This window comes from Mustela lutreola, chromosome 10 (genome assembly GCF_030435805.1).
Source record: "Mustela lutreola isolate mMusLut2 chromosome 10, mMusLut2.pri, whole genome shotgun sequence".
Classification (NCBI taxonomy): domain Eukaryota; kingdom Metazoa; phylum Chordata; class Mammalia; order Carnivora; family Mustelidae; genus Mustela; species Mustela lutreola.
This window is the reverse complement of record NC_081299.1, coordinates 34750322-34773928: the sequence shown is the minus strand read 5'-3', so window position 1 is coordinate 34773928 and position 23607 is coordinate 34750322. Positions and strand designations below refer to the sequence as shown.

The window sequence follows — 23607 nt, the reverse complement described above, 5'->3', positions numbered from 1 at the left end:
TCACAGAGCCAGGCTGTGCGGCTTCAGCAGCTGGGCTTTTAACCTCCAAACTGTTCTGCCCAAACTGCATTCCAACTGGACCAACAGAGGAAGGAGCTGACCAGGCCACAGTAGGGCATTCGGAATTTATCCTCTGGGTGAAGGGATGCTATTAGAGGGTTCCAAGCAGGGGGCGGGGGGACGACTTATAAGGATTCCCCTGGCTGGTCCCAATACACATACAGTATTCTAGGTGAGAAGATGGGTCAGGTCTGGTGAGGTCTTCATTTAATCTTTCCAGTTCTGTGAGGGCGGGTGTTGGTGGCCTCATCTTACAGAGGAGGGGGAAAGTTAGGTATCTGGAAGCTTTTAAGGCCTCAATGCTAGTGCCAGCTCTGTGAACTTGATTCAGCTGAACTTCTGAAGCCAGGTCCTACGGTTGGGTATCGAATGGCACCATCAGCTCATGCAATGAGGTAAAGAATGCTCCTGTTTTTCAATTTTTTTTTTTTTTTTAAAGATTTTTTATTTATTTATTTGACAGACAGATCACAAGTAGGCAGAGAGGCAGGCAGAGAGAGAGGAGGAAGCAGGCTCCCCACTAAGCAGAGAGCCTGATGCGGGGCTCGATCCCAGGACCCTGAGATCACGACCTGAGCTGAAGGCAGAGGCTTTAACCCACTGAGCCACCCAGGCGCCCCTGTTTTTCAATTTTTTAAAAAATTTTATTTATTTGACAGAGAGATCACAAGTAGGCAGAGAGGCAGGTGGGGGGAGGGGAAGCAGGCTCCCCCCTGAGCAGAGAGCCCGATATGGGGCACGAACCCAAGACCCTGAGATCATGACCTGAGCCGAAGGCAGAGGCTTTAACCCACTGAACCACCCAGGTGCCCCACGCCTATTTTTCAAATGAAGCAACTGAGGCTGGGAGACCAGTGTTTGGTCTGTTTGAGCCAACTCTGCCCTAGAGCTTCTGTAGTAGCCCATGTGCCCCATGGTCCCCACCTGTCTTCCTGAGGCCTTTCTAGAACACATATTTGGTTATGTGGCACTCAGACTAAAAATGTTGTAGTGGCATATTACTGTGTAGATAATCCATGTTCCATGACAAGGAATCTGGAATCTTCCAGCTCCCAAACTGTCCGTGTTCTATGCTCAGTTCCTCAGCCCACCTGGCAAACTTCTAATTTTTCGAGACCAAACATGTTGCTCATCAGATCCTTTCCCAACCAGCAAGCCAAATGCCTTCTTGTCAGTGTTGCCACAGAATCTTTTAATGTGCCTTGAGCAGACCATAACTGGCAGAGCACCATCTCCTTTTTGCTGCTAGCTCCTGGCCCCAAGAGAGGACCTGGGACCTAGGAAGCACCGAACAAGGCAGGGGCTGAGGCTTTACCACGTCCCTGAAACCGCAGGTCTGGATCTGGGCTCCTTAGGAAGAGTATGGAATCTGCACTATGGAGAGTGGCAGAAGTGTCTGTCCTTAGTCCGAGAAGGTGCAGACATGTCCCAGGCCCTTCTCAACACACCACTCAACAGATTAATTTTTTCCCCTCTTTATTCTTAGACACAATGTATAAACACGTAAAACAGGAAACAGCAGGGATCCTCTTGGACCTCAAACACCATCAAGGAAGGAAGAGATCCCAGAGACTTTTTTTAAAGTACAAGACATAGTGCCTGAACCAAAGGCATGGAAGGCAGGCCAGAGCCAGCAGAGAGCTGGACTAAAGGCTCCTTCCCTTTCCCCAGAGCCAGGATAACCCCACAGAGCCCCTCACCGGTAGCCAGTCCACACAGGCCAGAAGGCCACCCAAGGGAAAACTCTATACCAGAAAGTCTTCTGCTCCTGGAAAGAAGGGCAACACCCTTCCCATCCTTGCTCCCTTGAGGGCTACAACTGAGGAGAGGGGAAGCAGTGTCCCATGTCACTCTGACCCCCTCCCCAGCTGCCCCCATATTTGGCATTTACCAAAGCCTGTCCCAGTTCAGACCCTGACCAGACCTGCCTTGTGCCCAAAGTTTGCTGGGGAGGGATGGAGAGTGGAAGAGGCTGGGTGTGAAACCAAGCAGATCTTTTATTTGCAGTCGTCACTGGGGCCGTTTCTTGTTGCTTATTTGTTTGCTGGCCTGCTCTTCCAGCTGCATGGCCAAGCGCAAGGCCTTGATGACATCTGGAAGGAAGGGGCGGTGGTGCACTGCCGGTCAGGGGGGGTCACAGAGGCCCCTTTCCCTCAGGGCCGACGCCCCACCCTCCAGTCACACCCACCTTGCAGCGCTGAGAAGTGCTTGGCTTGTTGGACCAGGGCAGACTCTGCCTTGTTCACGAAGGTCTCCAGGTCATAGTCTGGCTGCTCGGTCATCTCAGAGAGCTCAAGCCAGCCTGGCCCTTGCTGCGGTGACACGGGGGAAGCGCGTCAGTGCAAAAATGATCAAACCAACCTAGCAAATCCTTCCTGTGCCCCCCACTACCTACAATGCAGACGACGTGTGCGAGATGCCGGTTCCTTCAGCCACAGCCCGCCCTCTGCCTGCTGACCTCCTCCGGCAGAAATCCTCAGCTTGAATCCATCCTCTTTCCTGCCTCCAACTTGTCCCTCTCCCCAGGTCAAATGGATGTCACAATCTGTCTTGACACCACATCAGAAACGGGAGCAGCAACTTTATTCTTTCACCCTGTTTGTGCCCGGATCCTACCAATTTTGCCCCTTAAATGGTACTTGAGTCTCATGTCCTCACTCCAGTCCTAAAGTGGCCACGGCCGCCCTCCATCTGGGCACCAACACCTCTCTTGAACTCTTTTAAAAACAATCTCCTAACTGCTCTTAGCTCCAAAATGCCTCTACTCATGCTCTCCCACGTTCCCCAACCAGGCTCCACACTGACGTAACGCTCTGATGAGACCATGTCCTTCGATCCAACCACACTCCGCTTTATTCCCTTCTAAGGCATCCACTGCCCTCATGGCCAAGTCCAGGCCTTGGGAGTGAACCATAGGTCCTCCAGCATCAGGTCCCCGCTGACCTGGCCACGGCCTTAAGCTCCGTCATCTGCTCACTCCTTTTGCTTTGACCAGAGTGAGCCTCTCATTCTTCCTGAAAGTACCAAGGCCTTTGACACATTTGTACCCCTGAGCACTCCGGGGAGGGACGACAGGCTTAAGCGCTTGCTCTTCACGTCCCCTCCTCAGTTCTAAGTGGCCCAAGCTCCTTTCCATGCTGCCCCGAGTGCCCCACTGGCAGTGCACCCTCGGCCCCCCTCTGCTCTCCCACAGCAGGGGTCACAGCAGCACCAGCATCTACCGCCTCCTACATGCGAACTATATGCTGGGCGCTGCTTTAGAAGCAGATCACTTAACCCTCAGGCGCAACCACCCTGTCTTGCCCACTTTAGAGATGAAAGAACCGAGGCCTAGTGATGATAAAGGACTTTCTTTTAAATAAGGAAATGACTTTCCTTTAAATAAGGAAATCAGCTTATAAATAGGAGAATCAGGATTGATCTAGTCTTATTTTACAGTATGCTATCCATACCTCGAGTTTTTGGTCTTTGGTTTCAGCACAGTGGTTAACATATAGAAAGCACTCACCAAACACTCTGAATAAATAAGCCAAGGTCTCTGCATATAAATCTCCCTCCAAAGCCTCAGTCAGGAGCACAGAGGAGAGACACTAGCTCTGGCTAGGAGGGTAGAGGAGAAAGGCTGTGTGGGCCAGTCTGGAGAAGGGGTATGCTAATTAGTTGTTCTAGAACATCTAAATGAATAGGTGGAGAATGAAGGAATGCTAAGTAGAGGCCTGCCTCTTGCCATCCCTATCTGAAGACCTGTGGGAGCAAAGCCCAGGTCATGTTCAAAGAACAGTGCTGAGCACCACTTGAGGGCCTCTGCTAGGATACATATCCAATCCCTCCCTAGTCAGGGCCAGCTCCTCACCTGTATAATCTCCTTGAGTTCCTCCATGGCCCTTTCCTCCAACTCCCTGATCTGAGACATGGCTTCGTTAAAGCTGGACATATGGGAAGATAGTTCCTCCTCTTCCTTGGAGAACTGCAGGGGCCCAAAGGAGAGGTACAAACTGTATGGCCTAGTTCCAGTCTCAGCAGGCCACACTTGTTCTGCCTGGCCCTACCCCACACCTTACATTGCCTGGGATCAGGGACCCATGAGAGCTGGCTTCCATCTCTTCTGTTTCCATTTGAGTTGGCTGCTCCCCACTGGACCCACTGTGCGGGCTCAGCTCCTTAACCCTGAGGAAACAAGACGGTCTCAGAGCCCACAGGAGCCTCCTTGGCACTCACGAGACTGCAGCACCACTCAGACCATGAGGCTCAAAGGGAGAAGCAGCTTTGGCTTTGGCCTAGAGGACCCATGCTGGCTCCCAACCAAGGCCTGAAGGGGACTGGGGCACACCATCTAGCATCATGTCTGAACTCCCAAGTCTCAGCTTCACTGAGTCACAGAAGAATATCCTGAGGCACCGAGACTCCAGAGCTTCTTCCCTCTTCTCTCCTCCCTCCTGCAACCCTCTCCCCATCCCACTGGCCATGGGTACGAGTACCTGTCTGCATATCTTAGTGTGTTTAAAGTGTATTCACAGGAGCTTATGCCCGGTGAGATCATGGCAATCTGCAAAAGGGGGAAACAGGCAGTTAAGTTCAACCCTTAACAAGATCACAAGGGGACCAGACCACCTGCTGCTGGAGACTGCCAGGAACTGTCTGTGTGAGCTCTTGACTCCCACAGAGTATTGGAGCACGGAGCTAATTAAGTACCCGCTCTGTGGCAGGCAACTTGCCCCATGGCCACTGAAAATTAAGGCACCTTGGAAATTGGATATCTGCCGTTAAAGGTATATCTGGTTACCGTCCCCCCCAACCCATTGCTTTATCACTTTATTGACCACTCTCCAAGGTCACATCTTAAGGAGCAGTGGCTCCTGCTGGAACCTTCTATTCACCCAGGCTCAAGAATGATGGGTTAGAGCTTAGTCTGAAATTCCCACCTTCCCTAGTAGGCCAGAAAGAGATTCCGTGAAGGGGAAGGAGGCAGATCCTAGCTGGCAAGCCTTGTAGATATAATAAGGAAGGGGACAAAAATAATTTACAGCAACAGTCCTTTCCTATTTCTGAAGCTGGGAGCCATAGAGGAGACAAGAATTTCCCTCTCCTGATTCCCACAGCCCTCTTTCTGAGTTGTGGGGCCCCACTACATGGGGTAAGGGTGCACTGACCATCCCCAAACCAAAAGCTTCCCAGACATACAGTAAAGAGAGCAGATCCTTTCCTTCTCTTTTGAACAGGCAAAGAGGAAATTGGTACTAAAAGGCCATGGCAGGGTGGCAGGGGGAGGGTAAGTTTAGGAGGCAGTGCGGCTGGGCTGCAGTTGCTTGAGCGTCCGATCCTTGATATGGGCTCAGGTCATGATCTCAGGTGCTGGGATTGAGCCCCACACTGGGCTCTGCACTTGGCGAGGAGTCTTTGCAAGGATTCCTTGCAAGGATTCTCTCTCTCTCTCTCGTTGTGCCCCTCCTCCCCCTACTTGTGCAAACATGCATGTTCTCTAATAAATAAATAAATCTTTAAAATAAATAAGTGGGGGGTGCCTGGGTGGCTTAGTCATTAAGCATTTGCCTTCGGCTCAGGTCATGATCCCGGGGTCTGGGGATTGAGCCCTGCATTGGGCTCCCTGCTCAGTAGGAAGCCTGCTTCTCCTTCTCCCACTCCCCCAGCTTGTGTTCCCTCTTTTGCTGTGTCTCTGTCAAATAAATAAATAAAATCTTTTAAAAAAATAAAATGAAATGAAACAAAGAAGTGCCTAAATAAAAGGCAGCAGGGTTTGCCCACTCAAGATGAAACCTGGAAACCCAGGTTGCCAGGGGTACCAAGCCCGCCCAGAAACAGGACTCAGGGTCTTCCCACACCATCTCCAGAGCGACCCTACTCACCATGCAGGTCCTGGAGTTCTCCCCGATAAAGGAGTCCCTCAGCACCTGGGTCAGCTTGCTCTCTCGAAACGGGGTATGAGCCTTGTTCTGTCCCAGGGCCCTGATGCACTCCTGTGGGGCGGCAGGGGGCACTGGGGTCCCTTCCTTCCCTTTGAACCACCCACCCCCTTGCTCCCTCCGCAGGAGCCCCCCAGGCCGGCCGCCTGCGCCTCCACCTTCAGAGCCAGGAGGCTCTTGTTGATCTCTGCACCCTCCATGCGGGTCTGCCGGTCAGCGCTGGAAGTGTCTGCACCTCTCTCGTTCCCTGCCAGATCCACCAAAGAGAACTTGCCATGCACTCTCCCTTTGGCTCGAAGAAGAATCTGGAAGCAGGCATGGGAGCGGGAAGAGTTGGAGTTGGCAAACGTCTGCCCAGAGGTCCTGTGTCAAAAGAGAATGAAGAAAGGCTATGAGCCTCTGAAAGTTCCTGGCCGCTGTGACTCCCCAGAGTTCAAGGCACCCCACTTCACTGCACTAAGTTCTCAGTACAAGGGGCACAGGTCAGGACTCCGAGCAGTCCTGTGTCTTCTTGTCCCAGACTTCCGTTTTGTCCTCTGTGGGCAGCAGCTCTCCCTCCAGCTCCAGACCTAACAAGTTTTCCTGGCAGTGAAAGTACTGGATTCTATGCTACGGCCTTAGCAAGACGGCCCAGCTGCACGTGGGGAAGAAGTGGCCTGTGTGGCAGGGCATGGGGGGAGGAAGAGGGGTTGTCACCAACCACTTGTCAAAGCTTGAGGGTCCTGAGGAGGGCAGCCCCCTTCCTGGGCGTCCATAAACCACCCAGCGCTCCACTGCACCATGCCCGGAGGCAGAGCACTTCCCTAACTCTGCAGAGGAGTGATGACACCATCACTTCCAGCCACAACTGACCCAGAGCACCTATCTCCCACCACAGAGGGAGAGAAGAGCAAGGAAAAGCCTAGAGAAGTCAGGAAGCATGCTTTGGGGTAAGAGCTTGGAAAAAAAGTCTGCCTTGGTCGGGGGGCACCTGAGTGGCTTAGTTGGTTAGGCGCCCGCCTTCAGTTCAAGTCATGATCCTGGGGTCCTGGGATCAAGCCCCTCATTGGGCTCCCTGCTTAGCAGGGATCCTGCTTCTCCCTCTCTCTCTGGCATTCCTCCTGCTTGTACTCTCTTGTCAAATAAAAAAATAAATAAAAACTTAAAAAAAAAAAAGTCTGCTTTAGTTACATCTATGACTCTCTGACTTGCTCCTGATGAGCCTCTGGCCCTGGGTCCTCTGCCCTACTGAAAGTCCTCAAGACAGGGGCCCTCACAGCCCTCAGCAAGCTGCAGAGGGCAGCACTCTGCAGAAATAGCAGTAGGCTCGGAGCGAGGGTCTGTCACTTGAGCCAGGGACTGGGGGCCCCTTTCCGTCACCATAATTCTTTTTTCTTTTTTTAAGATTTTATTTATTTATTTGACAGAGAGAGATCACAGGTAGACAGAGAGACAGGCAGAGAGAGAGAAGAGAGGAAAGCAGGCTCCCCGCTGAGCAGAGAGCCCGATGCGGGACTTGATCCCAGGACCCTGAGATCATGACCTGAGCCGAAGGCAGTGGCTTAACCCACTGAGCCACCCAGGTGCCCTCCATCACCATAATTCTGACCTGCAGGCACTGCCCATGTCGATCATCTTGATGACATCATCGGCACAGCTAACCAGGCGCTCCTGCAGCCCAACCACCTGCACCTGCTGCTTGCCGTCCTCCAGCACACGCAGCTTGGCTTTCTTGTTGAGCAGGTCGAACAGCTGTGCGGGGCAGGGGAACACACAGGGCAACAAGGCTAAGGCCGTCATGGCCTGGGCACCCCACCAAACAGCTCATCCTTCAGGGCCTGTCCGGGCTGAGATAAGGGCTGATAGCAGGGAAGGCAGAGAGGTTAAGCTGAGTGGAGGGCAGTATCTGAGTCGGGCAGCCCAGTGTGCTAGGACTCTGCTACTTTGCCAGCTATGGGAGCCTGGATCCGTCTGTGCCTAACGGTTCCAGCCTTATTCCTCATCTGCAGAATAATGACCATAATGCTTCCTCAGAGGTTATGCTACAGTGATCGAATGAGTTGAGACATGTGCTTAGCACACAATACCAAATCAGTAATCCACATTAGCTATAATTATTATTATTAGCATGGAAATTCTGCTCTGAGGAAGGCAGCTCTATATAAGCACGGACGGTAGAGATAGAGGGTACAGAGCATAAGGGGCAGAGGGGACAGTAAGAGATGAACAGAGAACAAACGTACACGATCAGGCGAAGGCTAGAACGGTCACAAAGGAGGTGGGTCAAGGGAAGACAGGGCATACACAAGGCAAACCTCCCCCTCAAGATGGAGCCCTGAGGAGCGTTCCTGACCTACTTGCTGAGCCTGGGCCCCATCTCCCCATCACACACATCAGGGCAGCGGAGCCCATCAAAGCCTTGATGGCCCACAGATTGTTTGGTTTCTACCATTTTTAGCCAATCTCATGGACTTAGATATTTCAGGGGCCCCGACAGTATAAATAGGGGCTCCTTGCCAGCTAGCTACCTTCCCATTATAGATCTCGAAGAATGTCACGTATACTTCCAGGCCCAGGTTCCGGTAGCGGGGCTGATTCTTCAGGAGGAAGACATCGCGGGCTGCGGGAGACAGCTGGGTAAGCAAGCAGCCTGGTTTCGTGTGCCCGACCTCAGTGTGGCAGAACACATACTTACAGGCCATGGCGTAGATCCCTTTGGATGCATTCTGGGCTTTCCCAGAAAGGTCTCCGCCCATGGTCTGCAAGGGAAGGGGTGAGAGACTGTGGTGAAGGGCCTTGGGCCTAGGACTGAGCACTACAGGCTGCATCACTGCAGCGCGCCCCCGCACAGAAGCTGAGAAGCTGCACCGGCCAAGGTATCCAGCACAAGAGTCTCTGGTGCCGGGGCATTGGCACCAGCAGCACTTTCTGCAGGAAACTTCCCTTTCAGGGACCCACCGTGACACCATGGGCAGGTGTGCTCCCTGCTAGGCCTGAAAACTTACATGTGTCTTGCCACTTCCCGTCTGGCCATATGCAAAACAGGTTGCTTTTCCCCCTTCAAAGATGGTCTGAACCAGTGGCCTTGCTGTGAACCTAGGAGAAAGGATAGGGGAGAATATTTATCTCTCCCTAAAATGTGCTTCCTAGAATGTGGCCCTATTGCTCCTTCACTGCAGATCTTCTGGGGTCTTCAATTCCTCCTTCCAAGTACTTGCACTCCTCTCCTGCAAAGTGGTTCCACTGGACCCCACCCTCCACTTATAAACTGAAATTCTTCCAGTCAGCTGGGGAGGGCTGGGCTGACCTGCCAAGAAGATGGTGGCCTTCACTGACCAAGCCACCAGCCCTCCCTCTGACCCTGAAGACCCAAAGTGAAACCCTGAGCTTAGCAGCTGACTGCTAGCATAAGAAACACTACAAAGATTAGAGGAAACCCTCTAAAGTAGGAGCTTAAAATATTTTACACTTTGTGAGCCACATAGGTCTCTCACTTTTTTTTAAAAGACTTTTTAAAAATTTCATTTTAAAAAATATTTTATTTATTTATTTGGCAGACAGAGATTACAATCAGGCAGAGAGAGAGGAAGGGAAGCAGGCTCCCCGCTCAGGGAGCCCGACATGGGGCTTGATCCCAGGAGCCTGGAATCAAGACCGGAGCTGAAGGCAGAGGCCTTAACCCACTGAGCCACCCAGGCACCCCTAGATTTTATTTTATTTTATTTTTTAGGTTTTTTTTTTTTCTTTTTAAAGATTTTATTTATTATATTGACAGATCAGAAGCAGGCAGAGAGAGAGGGAGGAAGCAGGATCCCCGCCGAGCAGAGAGCCCAATGCAGGGTTCGATCCCAGGACCCCAAGACCATGACCCTAGCTGAAGGCAGAGGCGTAACCCACTGAGCCACCCAGGCGCGCCCCTAGATTTTATTTTTAATTGATCTCTATACCCAATGGGGGCTTGAATTCACAACCCTGAGATCCAGAGTTGCATGCTCCACTGACTGAGCCAGACAGGTGTCCTGCTGTCACATTAAAAAAAAAAAAGAAAAAAAGAAATCCTTTAAAAACATAGAAACCATTCATTCTTAGTTAGAGAGCCCTTTTTATAAAAAGGGACTGTGAGCCAAATTTGGTCCACGGGCTGTAGTTTGTTATCTTCAGGTCTGGAGCAGTCCTGACAATAGAACTTTGTGCGAGAGCGCCCGAGTGGCTCAATCAGTTAGACATTTGACTCTCGGTTTCAGTTCAGATCATGATCTCAGGATCAGGAGATGGAGGCCGAGTTGGGCTCTGAGCTTGGTAGGGAGTCTGCTTGAAAGATTCTCTCCCTTTGCCCGTGTGTGTGCGCTCTTTCACTCTCCCTAAATATCTAAATCTTAAAAAAAAAAAAAAATGAAAGAACTTTCTGTGGTGACAGAAATGCTCTCTACTGTGCTAGTAGCAGCCCTAGCCCCATGTGGCTAGAACACACTTAAAATGCGGCTAATGTGACTCAAGAATTGAATTCTGGGACACCTGGCTGGCTCAGTTGGTAGAGCATGCAACCTGATCTCAGGGTCATGTGTTTAAGCAAAAAAAAAAAAAAAAAAAGAGAGAGAGAGAGAACCAAATTCTTAATCTTATTTTTTACTGAAATAGCTACAGGATGGTGGGGCACCTGGGTGGCTCAGTGGGTTAAGCCTCTGCCTTGGCTCGGGTCATGATCTCGGGGTCCTGAGATTGAGCCCCGAGTTGGGCTCTCTGTTCAGTGGGGAGCCTGCTTCCCCCTCTCTCTGCCTGCCTCTCTCTGCGCCTACTTGTGGTCTCTGTCAAATAAATAAATAAAATCTTTTTAAAAATAAATAAATAGCGGCGCCTGGGTGGCTCAGTGGGTTAAGCCGCTGCCTTCGGCTCAGGTCATGATCTCAGGGTCCTGGGATCGAGTCCCGCATCGGGCTCTCTGCTCGGCAGGGAGCCTGCTTCCCTCTCTCTCTCTCTGCCTGCCTCTCCATCTACTTGTGATTTCTCTCTGTCAAATAAATAAATAAATAAATCTTTAAAAAATAAATAAATAAATAAATAAATAAATAAATAGCTACATGATGGAGTGCCTGGTGGGCTCAGTCAATGGAGGGTGTGACTCTTGATCTTGGGGTTGTGAGTTTGAGCCCCACCTTGGGTGTAGAGACTACTTAAAAATCTAAAAATAAAACTAAAAACTAAAAACCACGTAAGGCTTGTGAGTGATGTATTAGACAAAGCAGACTCTGACTCAGAGTCAGAGCCAGCTCTGTGATGGCTGACCCAAGGAAAATATGAGGCCAGGAAGGGCCTCAGAGTCCCGTGGCTTGAGTAGTTTTACCACAATATCCCGCATGGAAAAGAGGAAGGCTGGGAAAAGGGGGGAGCAAAGGGGCAAGAGACTAACCTGTAGACAACTTCATTTGAAACTGTTTCATCAAATGCAAAGTCAAAGCAGAAGGCTTGGTTCTCCAGATACTTTGTTAAGTCTACTTTTAACTTGGGCTCGTGGACCAAGAGGAGACACTTGCTGGGAATGGAAATCACATCAATTTCTTTCTTGGCCAGTTCTGCAGAAGGAGAGTATTTCAGAGGATGATTCCTGGACACGGAGGATGTCAGACCAGAGCCTCCTTCAGACCGAGCTGGCTTACCTTGTTTATTCAGCGGCCGTTTCCTCACACAGACACAGATCCTGTGCTCTTCGATCTTCAAGAGGATGAGAGAAGACAACCACCCAGTGAAAGGTCAGAGCAATACTGAAAGAACCCTTCCTCTTCCAATCCAGTGTCAGGCTCACTCTGGGGCCAAGACCCGACACCAGGACCCTTGCGCCTCCGCTGTTACTCAGAGCACAGCAGGCAGCACTGAATTTCCTCCCCAGTTTTCTCACGCTGCTGCCTACGGGGTGCAGGTCTACTTCCATGATTCTCAGTAAGGATCTAGCCAACCTATGCAAGTGAGGGTGACAGTTTTGGAGATCAGACTCTCCCATCCAGCCTTAGTAGCTCCAGTCCAGCAAAGGTACTGAAAATACCTCAAGGGCCAGTGCAGATTCCTGCAGGCCCTCACTCTGCTAAAGAGGAAATTTGTCTTTCGTTTGTACACTTACTCAGGAAGGAGGGGTAGAAGCCCTTAGGGTTTACTTACAGGATCTGTCACAGTAAGTGGATGGCATTCCAAAGTAGTCCTAAATTCTTTGATCATCCGGGCAAATTCCCAGTTTGGAAAGCTGTTGTCATACTCCTGTTTGGGACAAGGACAAAAAAGGATGGACTGTGGACCTGCTGCCATGTAAGGGCTCTCAGAGCTCAGCTCTTCACATGCATGCGGCCCTCCAGTAGACAAAGCCCCCCAGTCTTACTTCCTCCCACCCTGGCTCTAGGTTGAGAACTTAGGAACAAATCCCTGAGGACGGAGGTTGGCAGGGAGGTGCCTATGCATGCACCAAACCAATCTAGGAACTAGGGCCAGAGCCACTGTGGCCTTTTTAGGAGACCAGCAGGTTGAGTTTCCCAAGAGCCACGAACCCAATTGAGGGGAAGTGCTCCAAACTGGAACTCCTTTGCAGCACTGCCCCCCGCTCCCATACATGCAGCTGGGGCCAGGGGAGCAGGAAAGCAGGCAACTGTGCCCTGCAGGTCCCTGCGATGGCACATATCAATCAGCAGGACATATTTCTTGCCCGAAGTCTTCAGAAAAATATCTGACTTATTTGCACTCTGAGTCCAAATGAGAAAGCAGTTAAAATTTCCTAGATTTCAGAACTGGAGCTTCAGAAATGCTGGGGCCCGACTGTATCTCCATTGCTGGTAAAGGTGCAGTTAAGGACATATGTCCAAAAACCCTTGACCTAAGAAAAGTACCTGTGCTCGCTTTATTCTCATTTCGGAGTTCTGGGCCCTCTTCTCTTCCCGCTTGTTCTTCATTTTCTCCATTTCCTTCACAATACATGATTTCCTCCGAACTGTGGGAGGAGGGGGAAGGAAGCCCACTATTACCTGTCTAAGCCAGCCAGCCTACTCTTCAGCTGCTGTCCTGAGTCCTGGGGCTTTCCCAGGACTAGGCCTTCCCCAGACCCTTGCTTTTAAATGACCATATGCAAGGAGAGGCAGCAACAGATGAGACTGTTGGGAGGGTCAACCCTGCAAAGTAAAGACTTGCACAAGCACTCTAGGCCTAACCCAAGCTCTCTCCACGCCTCTGTGGCATTTTCTAAACAATCAGAAGAGGAGATGCCATCCCTGATTGGTCTGATGGTCATTCTGGGTTATCCTTCAGGTGTTGGCCAAGACTTGAGCTGTGACAACATCTCAACTACATCAGAGGGCTCCTGTCAGCTAGTGGGAACAGGGTCACTTCTAGTGAAAGACTGATGCCACAGCCACAGGAAAACATGCTTCCATGTGACAAACATGGTTTGAATTCAGGTGCCAAAGCAGGCTAGGTTTGGGACAGGACGGAACAAAGCAGATAGCTCAGTGTATCTACCTGAGTTCACAGGGTTTGTAGAAGAGCTGCCTCGGATGGAATGGACCTGCTCTTCCACCTCCTCGCTGACCATCGTCAATGGTATTTCAGCCACTGCAGGGCAGGAGGGCCTAGGGGGGCCAGCTGTGGGAGAAGGAGAGTCATTGGAGAAGCAGGTAGGCAAACCAGAGCTGTATTCCTCTGAGCTCCAGCAGGTCACAGGCCAGGATGAGTGCAACACACTGCTGGCCCAGCAAGGGCTGGGGCCCACAGTGAGAGCAGAGCTGGGCTTTCCCTCCACCTCAGCCAGCACCTGCGCCCAGTCAGTCTCCCTGCAGCGGCTGGCTCCTGGCATCAAAATTCTTGGAGGGTGGGGCACCTGGCTGGTCATACAGTAGACAGTGCAACTCTTAATCTCAGGGTTGTAAGTCTGAGCCCCGTGCTGGGTGTAGAGATTATGTAAAGATAAAATCTTTAAGGGGTGCCTAGGTGGCTGAGTCTCAGTCTGTTGAGTGTCCAACTCTTGACTTTGGCTCAGGTCATGGTCTCAGGGTGATGAGATCAAGATCAGGGAATCTGCTTGGGATTCTCTCTCCCCCTCCTTCTGCCCCTACCCCACCACTCTCTCTTTCTCATTCTCTAAAATAAACAAATAAATCTTTAAAAAAATAAACATAACCTTTAAATTGAAAAAATATATATGTCTTAAAGGATATATAAATAGCTCAGTACGGACTTCACCACAAAGGGAAACTCTCTAAAGGCCTGAAGATTTCAGGCTTGACCCATGTGTGGGTTCTTAGGCCAGGGCTTTCTACTCATTTGGAAGAAAAGCTAGGACTTTCTGACTTCTCCAAAGCTTTGGAGCCTGGATGGCTAGCAGGAACAGACAGAAAAGCCAGGAGAAACAGGAACCTGAGTACACCTGGGTGGCTGTTGGTTAGTATCTGCCTTTGGTTCAGGTCATGATCCAAGGGTCCTGGGATCGAGTCCTGCATCAGCTCCTTGTTCAGCCAGGAGCCTGCTTCTCCCTCTGCCTGTCTTTCTCTCTCTCTCTGCCAAATAAATAAAATCTTAAAAACAAACAAAAAACAAAAAACAAAACCAGGAACCTGAGTGACAACTGAACATAATTCAACCCAGAAAGGTACATCCCATGATAACTCATTACTTTCCATACCTGGTTGTGACTCTTTTATTCACCTTCATTTTATAAGAGCTCAATCTGATACATGTAAGATGTAATGATTATACATCTTACAAAATCTATACCTGCTTTATCTTAATAAAAGCTAACAACTAAAAATATTTTTAGTTTAGTTTCTTTTTAAGATTTTTATTTAGTTGACAGAGAGCACGAGCAGGGGCAGAGAATGACGGCGAGGGAGAAGCCGACGCCCCACTGAATAGGAGTCTAACATGGGGCTCAATCCAGGATGCTGGGATCATGACCTGAGCCAAAGGCAGACACTTAACCAACCAAGTCACCCAGGTGCCCTTAAAAATATTTTAAAAATTTCATTTATACAAAATCCAAAAAGGGAAAAAGCTAATTTATGCTATCAGAAGTCAAGATTATAGGTACCCTTAGGGGCTTAGGAACCGTCGGGAGCTTGACGGGGACTGTTGGGTTGCTAGTAACCCTCTGTTCAATCTGGATGTAGTTACATGAGTGTGTTCAGTTTGTGAACCATACACTCAAGGATATGTTTGCTTTTCTGTATATATATTATGTTTCAATTAAATTAAAACAGTAAAATTAAATGATTTCCTAATAAAGGACCAGTGGGGTGGGGGTAGAACAGAACTGAAGCCAGGGGAGTAAGGAATCTCAGGATATTCCAGGACAGGGATAGGACAAATGTGTGAGGAGCTGTTCCAGAGCCTCAAACAGGGAAAACAGATTCATCACTCACTCGGAACTGAAAAGTGCTTGCGGGAATTTGAGGACGCTGGTAGCTCTACCTCCATATCATTCTCCTGAGTGGTGATGCGAACCTCTGAGACAGTAGACATTCGAGCGGAGCGGCTGCGGAGACCTGGAGACCCAAGGGCAGTGGCCAGTCAGTGCAGCACGATCAGGAGGGCCAATAGGGGCCACTAGGGGGCAACCCTCCAAGATTCTGCACAGGGTCCAGACCCCTAGGAAAGGAGCCCACCAACTTCCCATTCCTTCCACCAGAGGAAAAGGAAAAATTAGAAAGGCCAAGTACTAGTGACCCCAAAACTAATCTGCTCATTCTGCCCATCTGAGAGCAAGGATATCTCTGACAAGAGCATCTGTCTTGAGTAGATGGGGGGACCTACAGCCAATCTGAAATCCTTTCTGAAGATGCAGAGCTAACCTCAGAAAAAAAAGCATTATTAAACCTTAACCATCTTACCCTACCACGGTACAACCTTCCCATATTTTAAAACAACACTGTAAGGTAAGTATCAGTATTCCCATCTGATGGGGGTGGGGCACAATAGCTCAGAGAAATTAAGCGATTTGCCCATAGTCACACTCAATTAGTAAAGGTTGGAGCCAGGATGTGAACCCAAGACTTTTAAGATTCCAAACCCTGGGCTTTTCCCACTGCTCCAGGATGCTTTACAGAGCCGGGCCCGGCCACATCATCAGATCACTACATCATCAGGGTCAGCTACACTGATTTTCTGGAATCTTAAAATAATGCTTAACTGAGAAAAAAATGGAGTTGTATTTGAATTCTTGTTAATTTCTACCCATTTATATAATTTGCCTCCATAAGAGAGAAACAATTTATCACCTACGAAGTCAAGTCAGAAACTTGGAAATAGAATACGTGGTACAACCTGTGCAAACATTAACTTGGATGGAATTTGAGACTCCTAAGTCTAGGCTGATCTGATGGCTCTGTATCAACCATTTCTTTCATTAAGAGCATAAATTGCCATCATTTTCCTATTTCCCAAAAGATTTGTTGTCATCTCGTGTTTCATCTCTACTGCTGAACAGCATGCACCCGTATCAGTATCTGTTTTCCATTGACGGGGGCTGGGCAATGTCCTCTGAGCACAGGCATATGCAGTGCAACCATTCCCATTTCTCTCGCAGGTGCCCAGGGTACAGCTAGCAAGAGGGCCAGCGGCCTACCGCTCAGGCCCAGCCCAAGCTTGCAATTGCACCACCTTCCACTTGGGCTCCCCCTAACCTGAAGCTCCAGGCAAGTAGTTTCTGGGCCCCTGCAGTAGGTGGACCCTGTCGGGCAGGGATCGCCCCTGGCTGGGACAGGCCACGCAGGCTGTGAGGGATAGCTGGCTCTGAGTCATGAGTGGGATTTCTTGGGCAGTTTGTACCTACAGCCACCGCACCCCCTACAGCTACAGACTATTACGGTCAGAGTTGGTTTAAGTGGACTACTTCTGCAGAGCAAGCCCAACCTTCCCCTAGACTTCAAGGCAAAGCTCCTACTCGTCCCATCCTGCCTTAGCCGCAGATCTCCACAGCAACATCGACTATTGCTAAACAGCCTGGACCTAGCTTTTCTCTCAGCCTGCTCCCCACCTCACTCCAAGGCACACTGTTCCTTTGAGGAAAGAAAACAGGCCCATGGGTGGCTGATTACTGCTCTGGATTCTACAGGAAAGGCTTTGAGGCCAACTGGCAAATTTCCCAAATGAATCAGGCCCTTGGAAGGTTGGCCTAAGGGCTGGATTCTATTTTTTTTTTTAAAGCACTTTATTTAGGTATGATTGAAATACAAAAAGCAGATATTTATTCAACTCGATGTGTCTGGAGATAAACACCCATGGAACTATCATTATAATAATCGATGCCATAAACTAACCCATCACTTCCTAAGGTTTGTTCCTACTGTTTTGTAGTTTGTTTATTTTTGTTTCATTGTTAATATATGATCCACCCTCACAGTAAAATTTTAAGTACACAATATACTGTTGCTAATCACAGACCAGATTTTTTTACATAAGCTCTCCAGAACTTATTTCCTATCAGTGAAGTTTCTCATGAAACTTTGTACTCTTTGACGAAAATCTCCGTATTTCTCCCTCCCTGTAGGCTGGATTCTTCCTAAGATGCTTGGAAGACAGCGCAGGACTCAGCCCACGTACAGTCAGTCACCTGCTAAAGTGGAGCAATGATTCTATGTCACCACTTCCTGTGCCCCAGCAACATTACTCCAGGCACAAACCCCATGACAGTAAGCCAAGAGAAATCCATTTACCTTCCTTCGGAGCAGGAATTTTGGAGTTGACTGATCTGCGTTTTTGTTTCTGAAAAACAGAACAGACCATCACAAGACATGGCTCCTATCAACATTCAAGGACCTATCTTGGGTCTATGTGTCAAGCTGAAGTCCTAGGCAGTCCCAGAAAATCAGCAAAAGTCAACAAGCCAAGCAGATCACCTGGAGCACTGGTTCGGCCACATGACAAGCACCTACCTGGACTGTTACATTCTCCTGCAGGGGCAGATTGTCCTTTGGGTGTAAGGGAAGAAGTTGTAAAAGCTCTGGGTTTATTGCGGCCACATCATCAAAATCAATCTGCAGAGAGCAAGTAAAAAGTTTTGGTGGAACAACATAGCTTCTTCAATCCAATCGCATCTCTGCAACCAAGGCTACCCCTAGATTCAGAATTTACCAATTTTATAAGTTCCACCAAGGACCAATAACTATAAACAAATAGTCGTTAGTCGTGGTTTACCATCTAGATGGATATTGGTTCCCGATTGCCAAGCCAATGGTAGATGTCGGTGATGAGAACGAGGTAAAGAGGAGGGTAGGCAGACAGGCAAATAGGCAGTCCACAGTAGATCTAGGCCACCTGGCTCCCCTACTGTTCTGCTGGGCAGCAGGGTCCTGCTGGGCACCGTCCCCTGAACACTTCTTGCTGACACGGAGGAGGAAACAAGTTCTAACTGCCTCGGAGATAGTAAAAATGGAGGGCCCTTCTGGATCTTACGGGCGGGGAAAAGTTCCCGAGAGCTGCTACCTAACCCTAAGTCTACCTACATTTTCTACTGGGCCCAGAAACTTCTTCCCCAGTCACAGCTTCCTGCTCATGCCTTCCCTACTTCATGCTCGTGCCTTTAATGAGGTCACAATTCTAGGTTTACATCACTAGAGTCCTGCAACCCTCTAGGAACAACTCAAACTTCATCAGCATAATTCACAGCAGTTCACAACACAGTACCAATGTGGTTATCTGCATCTCGAAATGGTTCCAAGCTGAAGCATGTACTCCAGGATGCAAGTTTTACTTCCTACATATGCAACCTGTGTTTATTAACTAGCTTATTTAAACATTTTTTAGGCACGATTAAGGCACTAGGGGGGAAAGTATTCAAAGATGAATTAAGACAAACATTGCCCTTGTCTTCAGTTAGCTCATATTCTAATGGAGAAATCATGTGGACAGAGAGCTAGAAACTAGGGCAGCACAAGACAAGGATAGAATCACCAAATGCAAAAGCTAGCAAGTACTTCAGTAACCAAACTTTTGTCTCTGTTTCTTGGAAAGCTACAGACCCTTACACCTCTCCTGTTTCTGACACTTAAACCACAGAAAACAAACAACAGAGGAGACCAATGATCTAACCATAGTTCTGGCATTAAGCAACTCTCACACTGATGATTCAGAGTGAACACCTCAGTTAACATCTCAGGAAGAAGGAGTAAGAGTGACAGTCTGAAGGTAGCAAGGCACTAGGCACGGTCACAGTGTGGGGCCTGGACACATCTACCCATGGGGCCAGCATACTTTGCAAGAAGGGTGTATGGTATAAGGAAAAAGGATGACTGACGTCAGAACCTGAAAAGGCTTTGAATACCAAAGATGTTCAGACCTTATTCAAAGGCAGTATCTGAGCTGGAGTGAACCCCTGCAAGAGCTATATTTCTAAATAACAAAAAAAGGCTAACAAACGAAACCACAAGGAATTACTAATAGCTGGTTGAAAAGAATTTTAGGAACCTCTTGACTCAAGGGCAGATAGTGTAAAGTATTCAATCCTTTTATTTCTCAAATATACCACCTAAATATCTGCATACCTTCCAGAGGGGACTATGCTAGGCAAGTCTTTTTCATGTGTTACCACATTATGCTCCATGAAAGAAGGTCCAGGTCTGTCTTATTCACCTCAGTGTCCCATCTGGCATTTTGGAACCACTACAAAAGTGTCTGCTGAATAAATCCTGACAATAGCCTTCTGAGGTAGATATTATTATCAACCTCATTTTTTTGGTGAGGAAGGTGGATTTCTTTCTTTCTTTCTTTTTTTTTAAGATTTAGTTTATTTATTTGACAGAGCGAGAAAGATCAAAGTAGGCAGAGAGGCAGGCAGAGGGAGATGGGGAAGCAGGCTCCCCGATGAGCAGAGAGCTCAATGTGGGGCTTGATCCCAGGACTCTGGGATCATGACCTGAGCTGAAGGCAGAGGCTTACCCCACTGAGCCATGCAGGTGCCCCAGGAAACTGGATTTCTAAGAGCTGGAAACATGCATGAGAACACAAAATAGTAGGCAGAGGCAGACTAGAATCCAGGTTTTCATACTTCTAGCCCAGTGAACTTTTTATCAGACCACAACGCCTCTAAAACATAAATGCCTTAGTCATACCTCTCCTCTTCTCAAAATCTTTCCAATTCTCCCCAGAGCCTACAGAAGAAAACCTTAAACATCTCAGTGCCAGAGATGAAGACCCTCTGGTCCCCTTTTACAACTGTTCAGCATCCCGAGCCTTCCACTGCCTGGATCAAGCTTCTTTACTAATACCTATGAGGGCCATCGAACTGTTTCGGCTAAGCCTTCCCATCACACCCCCACCAGTCAAGCCCATCTTCAGTAAGTTACCACCTCTGAGATGCTCTAGCTCTATTCATCTTGCCATTTATCAACAAGGTGCCCTCTGTTATTTGGTGTTTCAGGAATATTTTGTCTCCTCAACCGGCTTATCAATTTTGCTCTCTAAACTGATGCCATAGGTAGTTTGCACTCAGAAGCTAGGGTACATAAGCAAGGTTTTAGGATTCTGTGCAGTTTGTCTTCTACAGACACACCAGAAACTGTTGATTGCTTCAATTTAGACCAGGCCTGACTAAATAAATTACGAACACATCCAAAGAGGACCATGTTTTAAGATTAGGGAGGACAAGGCAGCATCAGATACAAGGCTCTCACAAGTTCCATTTCCAAATAGATCTTTTTGTTTGTTTTTTTATTTTATGTAATCTATCTGTCCAACAAGGGGCTCAAACTCAGGACCCTGAGATCAAGAGTCGCATGCTCTACAGACTGAGCTAGCCAGGTGCCCCCTCACACAGATCTTTTAGGGAAGAAGGTGTTAAATGTGGTAGAGGCATTCTCATAGAACTTACCTCTTTGCCCTTTGTGGCATCTCCTTCTGTCCATTCCACTGAAACGCAGGATTTCTCCAAATTCACAGTCCTTATATTGGCACTGTGGATTATGCCTACGGTATGAAAGTCCAGTTTACATCTTTTTCACTTATAGAATCCCACAAAGACTCTAATGTGGAGTTGACCTGAGGGAAGGGACCGCTGTCTTTTTCTTTATTTTTCACACTAGAAGACAAATCTCCTGGCACCTCACGCATAGAATATCCCACTATGAGGTAGGCAGGGAACAGGACTTAAACTGTGCTGCAGGAGTAAGGATTCATCTCCACTCAAAAGAGAGAGTACAGGGGCGCCTGGGTGGCTCAGTGGGTTAAGGCCTCTGCCTTCGGCTTGGGTTGTGATCCGAGGGTCCTGGGATCGAGCCCCACATCGGGCTCTCTGCTGGACAGGGAGCCTGCTTCCCTTCCTCTCTCTCTCTGCCTGCCTCTCTGCCTACTTGTGATCTCTGTCTGTCAAATAAATAAAATATTAAAAAAAAAAGAGAGAGAGAGGGTACAGCAAGGTCAAGGTATATTTGGGCAGAGGAGTCACTCTAGTCCTTAAGTACTGTTCCTCAACATGCACTGAGACTTGAAGCTCTAGAGCCCTCGGGTTTCTTTACCTCACTCCCGATGGTTATATCTGACCATTCTAATGACAGGGTATTATTAGACCTGCTAAATATGCGGTAGCTGCTTAACCAAAAAAAGAGGACAGAATTGCACGCTCCTCAAGAGCAAAGATCTTTTCTGTCTGATTAACCCTGAATCCCAGTGCCTGACATACTGCAAATGCAGAATATTTAGAGAGGAATACAGTGGCCAGGAAGCCGAGGTCCCTACAAAAGCAAGGCAGTTTCAGAGGAGAACTCTGGAGGCGAAGTGAAACTAGCAATCCTAACTTCCCTAGAAGGACCACTGACTTGGAGGAGCCCCGCCCACTTCCGAGGACAGGCAGGGGATCCACCGCCAGGGGAAGCCCTGGACCCGGGTAGAAAAGACCGACTGCCAGTGCAGACACCCAGACCAGGTGGAGGCGGGGGAATTCCCAACAGTATCTCGGCCCTGCCGTTTGTGGGGGGAGCAGTAATTTCAGCCGTCTCACAGCCCAAGTGTCCTCCTGATCTCGCGACCCCGCCTCTCACCATTACTGCGTTGGATCTTGATGGTAAGACCGGGAAACAGGCGGGCCTGAAGGGACGAGTCCATGGGCAGTCGCCGGGAAGAGAAACACGAAATGCAAAAAAAAAAAAAAAAAAAAAAAAAAACCAACAAAAAAAAACCCAAAAACAAACCCACAGCTCCGGTATCCCTGCAAGTCTTAACGCTGCGCAAACCGCCGCAGTTTAAATCCCGCGCGCCGGCGTCTCTCACAACGTCATCACGCTGCCACTGGCCTCGCTTCCGCCAGACACGTCGCCCTCCACAGCCTATTGGGATATGTAGTCTCGGGTCGGTTTTCCGGCGCCTAGGACCGCCCACCCGCCAGCCACACCCCCACGCGCTGGGCCTAAGGGGAACTTGGGAAGGGTCTGTGACGGGAGATTTCCTGTTCCCTGCGTAAGGCGGAAAGCTCTGTGTGCAACTGGTTTCCCCCAAACTGAGAAACTCCAGTATGGTGTTTGAGACCGAGACGAGAGGGTCCTTCAGACAGGGGTTTAAATCGCGACTTCTTCAGCTGCTAGTTGAGAAACTGAACTCGTGCTTTCCTTTGCGCAATGAGGAACGTTCTTTCTCTTTTCTCTCTCTCTTTTTAAAAAATTTTATTTGACAGATAGAGAGAAAGCACTATCGGGGGAGCGGGAGAGAAGTAGGCTCCCCGCTGAGCAGGGAGACCCACATGGGGCTTGATCCTAGGACCCTGGGATCATGACCTAAGCCGAAGGCAGGAGCCTGGATCGTGCTTTCACCCTCATGGAGTTATTGCGAAATTTAAATGAGGATCTATGTTTAAAGTGCCTGGAAGACACATTACCTGGGCATTTACTGTCTACCACGTGCTAGGCATGGTGCTGGGTGCTAAAAGATAATAGTGAACAAAACATAGTTGTGCCCTTCTTGACCTAACGTTTCTAATGTGAACAGGGACAAAACAAAGTAACAAGTAAATTACAAGCTGTGGGAAGTGCTCTGAAGGAAACTGAGATCTGAGAGAGGACATAATGGATGAGCCTCCTTTATTACTATTTTTTAAAGATTTTATTTATTTATTTGACACTGGGAACAAAAGCAGGGGGAGTAAGAGAGGGAAAAGCAGGCTTCTGCTGAGCCGAGAGCCCTATGTAGGACTCTGTCCCAGAACCCTGGGATCATGACTTGAGCCAAAGGCAGATGCTTAAGGACTGAGCCACCGAGGTGCCCAGAACTTACTTTAGATAAAGTGGCCAGGGAAGAAATCTTTGAAGTGATACCTAACCTGAGTCTAGAGAACAAGAAGGAACAAACTATGTCAAAGCGGAGGGCAGGAAGGTGGAGAGCATCCCAGACTAAGATCAGAGGATGGCGTGTGCAAAGGCCCTGAAGCAGGAAAGAACTTAATCTTGTTTGAAGAACTGAAAGAAGCCCTTGAGGCTGGAAAGCAAGAGGAGGGGGGAGAGGGGTGAAAGCATGTAGCATCTTCTAGCCCATGGTAATAATTCACTTAGTAAATGAGAAGTCTTTGAAGAATTTTACACAGAGGAGTGACAAGATCTGAGTAACATTTGATTTTATGTATGTCAGTCTTTCTGATATGTGGACAACTATTTTGAAAAAGATAGGTTGGAAATGAGATCATTTAGTAGGCAAGTGGCCTAGC

At 48.8% G+C, this 23607-nt stretch overlaps 1 protein-coding gene across 3 annotated transcripts; it reads right to left on the bottom strand.

The window, feature by feature from the left end:
* Positions 1-1519: 1519 nt before the first annotated feature.
* On the bottom strand, positions 1520-22157 carry KIF2C (kinesin family member 2C). 3 transcript variants are annotated; one of them, XM_059137275.1, is made up of 21 exons: positions 21956-22157; positions 20791-20885; positions 17858-17959; positions 17639-17687; positions 15347-15469; positions 13452-13574; positions 12827-12927; positions 12111-12206; positions 11615-11669; positions 11368-11530; positions 8966-9056; positions 8656-8719; positions 8489-8580; positions 7570-7712; positions 6140-6344; positions 5925-6035; positions 4539-4606; positions 4122-4227; positions 3914-4027; positions 2249-2372; positions 1520-2153 (listed from the first exon to the last, which is right to left on the bottom strand). In XM_059137275.1, exons 1-21 carry the CDS (start codon positions 22017-22019, stop codon positions 2071-2073), a joined length of 2172 nt encoding a protein of 723 aa, XP_058993258.1. In that variant the 5' UTR covers positions 22020-22157; the 3' UTR covers positions 1520-2070. The 3 variants fall into 3 exon arrangements, with proteins under 3 accessions (XP_058993258.1, XP_058993257.1, XP_058993259.1); XM_059137274.1 differs by lacking the exons at positions 20791-20885; positions 21956-22157 and adding an exon at positions 18120-18495; XM_059137276.1 differs by lacking the exons at positions 15347-15469; positions 17639-17687; positions 17858-17959; positions 20791-20885; positions 21956-22157 and adding an exon at positions 13744-13762.
* Between the last annotated feature and the right edge of the window lie 1450 nt (positions 22158-23607).